This window comes from Rhagoletis zephyria, unplaced genomic scaffold (assembly GCF_001687245.7).
Source record: "Rhagoletis zephyria isolate East Lansing unplaced genomic scaffold, Rhagoletis_zephyria_1.1 Rzeph_scaffold_00730, whole genome shotgun sequence".
In the NCBI taxonomy this organism is placed as follows: domain Eukaryota; kingdom Metazoa; phylum Arthropoda; class Insecta; order Diptera; family Tephritidae; genus Rhagoletis; species Rhagoletis zephyria.
This window is the reverse complement of record NW_016157814.1, coordinates 175,123-181,975: the sequence shown is the minus strand read 5'-3', so window position 1 is coordinate 181,975 and position 6,853 is coordinate 175,123. Positions and strand designations below refer to the sequence as shown.

General features: G+C 33.9%; 2 protein-coding genes across 2 annotated transcripts in view; both read right to left on the bottom strand.

Annotated features, from left to right (window-relative positions):
• LOC108361289 (probable cysteine desulfurase, mitochondrial) overlaps positions 1-6,853 on the bottom strand; it is an 86,670-nt gene that overhangs the window by 13,417 nt on the left and 66,400 nt on the right. The gene's annotated exons all lie outside the window — the stretch shown is intronic.
• Positions 5,070-6,725, bottom strand: LOC108361290 (putative nuclease HARBI1). The gene is made up of 4 exons (XM_017613892.1): positions 6,350-6,725; positions 5,860-6,298; positions 5,651-5,795; positions 5,070-5,582 (listed from the first exon to the last, which is right to left on the bottom strand). The coding sequence occupies exons 1-4, from the start codon at positions 6,466-6,468 to the stop codon at positions 5,203-5,205; spliced, it is 1,083 nt and encodes a 360-aa protein (XP_017469381.1). The 5' UTR covers positions 6,469-6,725; the 3' UTR covers positions 5,070-5,202.

The window sequence follows — 6,853 nt, the reverse complement described above, 5'->3', positions numbered from 1 at the left end:
TATCGGCTAAACACTTTAAATTGTGAACTTCCCTTTCGAGATTTTTTATAGCACCAAACTAGTGTAGCATGACAGCTAAGCAAAACAAAATGTGCACACAATATTAAGTAAAAAGTTCAATATACTTTTGGCAATAACTAGGCCAAAGTACTCAAATCAATTTAGCTTGCGCTGCACTTCTCCAATAACATAAACTCGATTGAACCCATATACATTTATGTATGCATGCACAACAACGTAGAATCATAAGCATGACTAACAACTTAGAAATGTAAGTTTACTCATAAGGTAGATTGTAAGCATATAAAAGAACGGCGATGAGCCGAATAAAACATTCCAACTTTAAGACTCAACGTTTTTACTTGCGTTTTACTTTTGGAATCATTGTGGGGCATTTTAATGCTCACCTAAATGCGGCTGTAGAGCTAAGAAAATACTAAACTTCTTCCAATATTTACATGGCGATCCTGCCAGCTCAAAGCTAGATCCTGCCAGCTCAAAGCTAGATCCTGCCAACTCTATCAAGACCCTGCCAGTACATTATGGAAGAGGAATACGTTCCGGAAGGATCGAAAAACGCAGAAGAATACCCCAAATACATCCCTACAAAAATTGTAATAGGACCCAAACCAATATCCCTAGAGGAATACCGGCAAAGGCAAAACCGCCAAAAAGCTAACTTACAAGAGTTTAGGCAACGAATAAGCTGCGAACATAAACCCAAAAAACGTGGAGGTAGAAAGCGAAGGCACCAAAAAGAATTGCAGAACTACAGCGAATAATTAACATCAGTCGCGGGCAACAAAAGAAGAAGTTGATAACCAAACTAAAAGATCTGCACAAAAATGGGTGGAACCCAGCAACAACAAAACGCAGAACCACCAAAAGGATCATTAGGAAATTTATAGTATGAACAGGGAAACCACCTTAGTAGACGTCATAAATCCAAAAACTAGGGAAGAAGAAACAAGGAGAATGTTAGCACAAACAAGATAGCTATACCTAATAAAAATACAAAAAAAAATTTTTTTTATTAAATTAAAAAACAACAACTAATAATAAAAAGGAAAATTGTTTTTCTCATTCATTTTTTTTTTTCAACCGTAAAATATTATTAACAAAAAAATGACTTGGTGGAAAATTGCACTAAACGGCATATTAATAGGAATAGCAGGATACGAAGTAGGAAAAGAAACCTCAGGTGAAAACACCTACGAAACTAAAGTAATTAAATATCAACCACATCCTATCGTAGAAAACAAGGAAGAAGTTCCCGATAAGTGGTTGACCGCTTTTGCATGCGTAGCTACATGTTTAATTGTCGCAATGGTAATCTTGATAAAAAATTACATTAAAAACAAATTGAGACAATTAAACAATGTACAACAACGGTATAACTCTCTCAATAAAAAGAAACAACTTTCAAAAATGCCAAAAGTTTTAAACCAGAAATGAATCAATGGAAAGAAATCCATGACACGTTAACTGACGAAAAAACTAAAGCTAGTAAATCATACAAATGTATAAATAAGAGTATTCCTATAACAACGGAAACTATAGTAAAACATTTGAACATAATCTTGGAAGCCCTTAATAACATTAGACAGGTGATCAATGTAGAAAATCGCATACTTACCACAGAACACCAAAAGGAAGCTTACCAATTTTTCATTGCAGTACGAGATAAACTTGTATCTTCGTTAGCTAGACACAATATAGAAGTAACAATACCAACCACATTAGAGGAGAATCTCCAGGTTGATTTTAACTTACTTCTGTAGAACGCGTCCGAAGCCGGACTCCATCACCCTCTTTAAGTCAAGGGGAAGACACCAAAAAAGTAAACATCCCAACCATAAACGTCACAATGGAAATTTGTTTTTATGCGTGTTATTAATAAAAGATCATTGCAACAACCATACGAAGGACCTTATAAGGTTGTTGAAAAAAACAAAAAATATTTCAAACTTGAAGTAGATAATGAGGTTAAAACAATTCTGATAGACAGACTAAAACCAGCAATCATTGAAACAGAACTAATACCAGAAACAAACACTAATACAATGAATAACACAACATCAAATAAGAAACGAGTTACTTTTAATTTATATAACATTAATTCTCTAGAAGGGGGAGTATTGTAGGGTTTGTATTTGTGTTATTACCTTTTATTGTACTGTGTTCATTTCAACTTTGTAATTTTGGAAATTTTAGATTTTTGTGATTTTTGTAGTTCGTCAATCAAATAGAAAATTTTTATTATTCAAACTTTTCTCGAATTGCTAACAATATAAAAATAAATTAAGTTTTGTTAACTTTTAATTAAAATATTAAAAAGAAATCTTTGGAATCTACTACAAATACATTTGCATACACACATTATTTCGCAGACATTAGCGGCGTGGAAAAATCAGCTACGCTGCAGAGCACGAAAAGTGCATGTGGATGTAATTGGAACCGGTGGGGGACCACGGACGGAAATTTATCAAATCGTCGCACTTTTTATATCAACACAAACATATGTTTCTGCCTTGTCACCTGCCCAAAAGGTCATGACAATAAAAATGACAATTGGCATGATTCGAGCTTTTGAATTTTGCTGCGAATACCAAAAAGCTGCAATTGTCATGTTTATATCAATTGTCATCGCGGTGAGTTTTGTCAGTGTGGCGGAATAGGGCTGTAAGCATACAATTTTTCCCCCTAAAGATTACCCTAAAAAAAATGTCCCCCCAAAACATCCTCTGTTTACAAAATTCCCCCCTAAATGTGGGGGGAAATCTCTAAGTTGGTAACACTGCTGTTTTATTATTCAAAGGCATTAGTTCAAGGTTCATAGAATACAAGGTTACGACATCAGCCATGGCCGCCATCTTGATGACGTAGATGGCTAAATTTTTGGAGTTGCCAGATTCCAAAAAAATTATCTTATAAAAATACACTATTTTAGTCAAAAATACATCAAGTTTTATTTCAAATATGTGTAACCCTGATATTGACCGTTTGACAATTTGCGTCGAAGTTTGTGCTTTTTTCTGTGTCTTTGAGTTTCGTGGCAAAGCTTATTATAACAACATAAAATGTTATAACTTCACGTGAAACTGGATTAACATAATATTCGTACAATAGTGACAAATGAAATGTAAATTGAATGCAAGTTGAAATTTGCTGGTGATTTTATTCTTGAAAGTGATCAGAACGCACTCGCGTATTTTTAAATAAAAGGCTTCATAACATTGCCAAAATTTCGCTACAGAAATTGCAATTCATCTTTAGACATACGGTAAACTTAAATTACCTTTTTCAGTGTAATTTTTGCAATCAAAAACAGCGCACTTAAATTTTAAATAATTTAAATAAACTCAAAGACACAGAAAAAAGCACAAACTTCGACGCAAATTGTCAAACGGTCAATATCAGGGTTACACATATTTGAAATAAAACTTCATGTATTTTTGACTAAAATAGTGTATTTTTATAAGATAAATTCTTAGGAATCTGGCAACTCCAAAAATTGAGCCATCTACGTCATCAAGACGGCGGCCATGGCTGATGTCGTAACCATTTATTCTATGAACCTTGATTTAAATTTATGACAGAAATGGAACGTGCTGAAATACCCACATATCTATGTACATTTGTGCCTCCGACCCAACAATTACATTTATTTAATATGTTTACATTGAATATCAATCCTTATTCCCAGTGTTGCCAACTTTTGAGTTCCAAAAACACCAAAACTTGGGGAGAAAAGCGTTTTACCTTACTAAAAGCAGTGATTCTTTTTTTTGTCTCAAAGGATACTTTTTTTCATAACAGCTTGTATTTAAAAAGAGGAAAAAAAATAAACAATATTTAGAAGTATAAATCAATACACAAAACTTTTTCTCATGCTTACGAAGTAATACCGAAGTACTGCACATTAAAACTGGTATATCTCGAAAAAGAAAAATCCAATCGCAACAAACGAAAAAATGAATGTAGATTCTTTCAAATTCAGTGCTGCCACAGCTTTGAATATTTCATATTTTAACTATCTAAGAGAAATTCGAGGCCAGAAGAAAAGCACTAAAAAAGGCACTAGGCACTAAACAATTTTTTTGGCGTTTTAATTTTCAAAAGGCACTAAATCTAGTGCTTAAAGCACCAATTTGGCAACTATGCTTCTTCTATAATACATTATTTAAAAAAAACACGGAAACTTGCATGCAGTCAAAAGTAAATAATATAAATTTTTTTCGCTCCTGCCACGGATGCCTTTTTTTTCATGCCGTGTGCCGCGCGGACTCGCAGCGAGCGTGGTGCAACCAAAGAACGGAAAAAAAAAATGAAATTTATAGAGTCCGACCGATTAATCGGCATCGGCACAAAATTGAGTATCGGCATCGGCCTTTTTTCGGAGTTTCTTTGCCGATTCTTTGGAATTTGTTTTCAAATGTTCAGGTGAAGCGACAGCCCACATTAAAAAACATTTGCAGACAGCTCACAAAAATGATTTTTTTTTTTTTTGTTGAAGGTGTTTCACGTTTTTTCCATAGAAAAGTATGTGCGACAATTTTCTTTTATATGGAGAACACTGCCAGCAAAAAAAAATTGCCAAAAATTAACCGGATTTTATAGCAGCTTGAAACTTGCACTTCATTATACTAGAATGAAATGGTCTGCAAAACTGCATACCAAAATTCTGATTAAAGAGTTTGAAATTTTGGTGAAAATAAGCAGAATTTTTCTAATGTTTTTATAAAAAAAATAATAAACATTAAATAAAAAAGACAAAATTGGTCAAAATATCGCAATTCTTTTATTTTGTGGACCACTATATGTATGTACATGTACATACAGTGATGGAAGGAATAATATCAACTTTTTATTTTGACCAGTTTTGGTTATATTTCCTGTGGTTATTTAATGTTTAATATACACAGGTACACACTACTATGTACTATGTACATAAATATGTACTTTGTTAAGGACTGAATTTGTTGTTTTTGTTCTTTTTATTAAAAAACTATTTATAATAAAAATGGTTCTTATTGCTTTTGCATTATAAAAATCGTATTTTCATTTATTTTATTCATTTGTTTTCCAATTTCATTTAATTGTTTATTTTTAATTAATTTTATTAAAAAATACATAGCCGATAGCCCCAGCAGCTAGCGCTACCTTACTGTTTAAATTTATGTGGAATTTTTTCGCAGAATTCTATAAGTTCAGCCCGATATCGCTTCGTACTCTCTGCGCTGCATTTATATACTGCGGTTGTGTTAAAGCGTTTTGCTCGCTGAGGTCACTGCAATCGTCCATTGTCGGTTCATAATTTGCAATGAAATCTGCTTTGTAATGTATACAAATGTTGTGTATTGCACAACAAACATTGACAATTTTTGCCGCCTTCTTTGGAGTGTAATGGAGCTCTCTCGCACCGAGAAGACACCTCCATCTACCCTTTAACACACTATTTGTGCGTTCAATTACGTTGCGGCACTTCGAGTGCACTTCATTAAATCTACTTTCAGTAGAGCCTTCGTTTGGAACCCTGTGTGGTGTCAAGAGCCATGGCTCTAAAGGGTAACCAGCATCTCCTGTTAAAATTTGTTATAATATTAATTATAAGCAATATTTATATATTTTTTAATTTTAAAGTTTTTACCTAGTAGCCAAAAGTTGGTTACTCCTCGCAAGTAATCCTGCTCAAAGTGTGCTCTTAAATCGCTTGTATTCCAAATAAAGGAATCGTGGGAAGCACCGGGGTGGGATGCATCCACGTAGCGGACTTTTAGTTCATGATCGCAGAGCTGTAAAAAGTGAATACCTATACCTATATGTAATAAAAAATCGACATCTATTGAAAAAACTTACAAGCATCACATTTAAACTGTAATTTCCCTTTCTATTATAGTAAAGATGTTTATTTTCAGTGGGTGCTATGATTCGCACATGCGTTCCATCAATGCATCCCATTACACCGGGAAAGCCATGCCTTACATATAAAGCTTGGGCAATTTTTCTTTTTTCTTCGGCTGTCTTTGCTACTTGAATCCACTTTGGGCACAGATGCTTCTCAAAGATTTCCAGCACTTCAGTAAGAATTTTGCTTAAACTAGACTGTGCTACGGAAACGTCGTGGTCCTTACCGACTCCCGTTTGGTAGCCACCTTCAGCAAAGAAGCGCAATACTCCACTCAGCTTTACTATGGGGGAAACGGCGAACTGCTTTTTGGCTGGCAGAACGTGCGTCGTCAAAACTTCCAACAAATATTGAAACGCGGCCTTATTTACCCTATAATATTTCACAAATCTAAAGAAATAACACTTAGTAAAAGTACAAAAAAATACATTTTTTATTTACAAGGAGTCCGGCAATTCTAGCGGATTCGCCTGGTCACGCAAATTTCTTCTTGCTACTTTTGGTGGAACCATTTCTTGCTCCTCTTCGTGCATTAAAAGCCGGAAAGCAATGCTAAACATGTTTTTTTTATCGAAAATTTACACTTTTACGAGAATTTTTGTAAACGCAGTTGATATTTACATTTGATTTGAAATGTCAAAAGCGAGCAAACAGCTGATTTCGAAAATTCGAAGTTCTTTTCCCTAATTCTGCTTTTCCCGGTAAGTATGGAATAGGAGGATTTTTTTTTTTGGGAAAAATTATTTCCTCGGGAAAAAAATTCTGGAGAATATTCAGAATCGGGCTGTATATGTTCCTAAATATCTTTTGCTTAGCACCATATAAAAAGTGTTTTATGCAATGTACATAAATGTGATATATGTACATATATTTTTACACATACATATGTATGTATGTACATACATGTGTATGTAATGTTGCATAACAAGCCAATTAATTCAATTA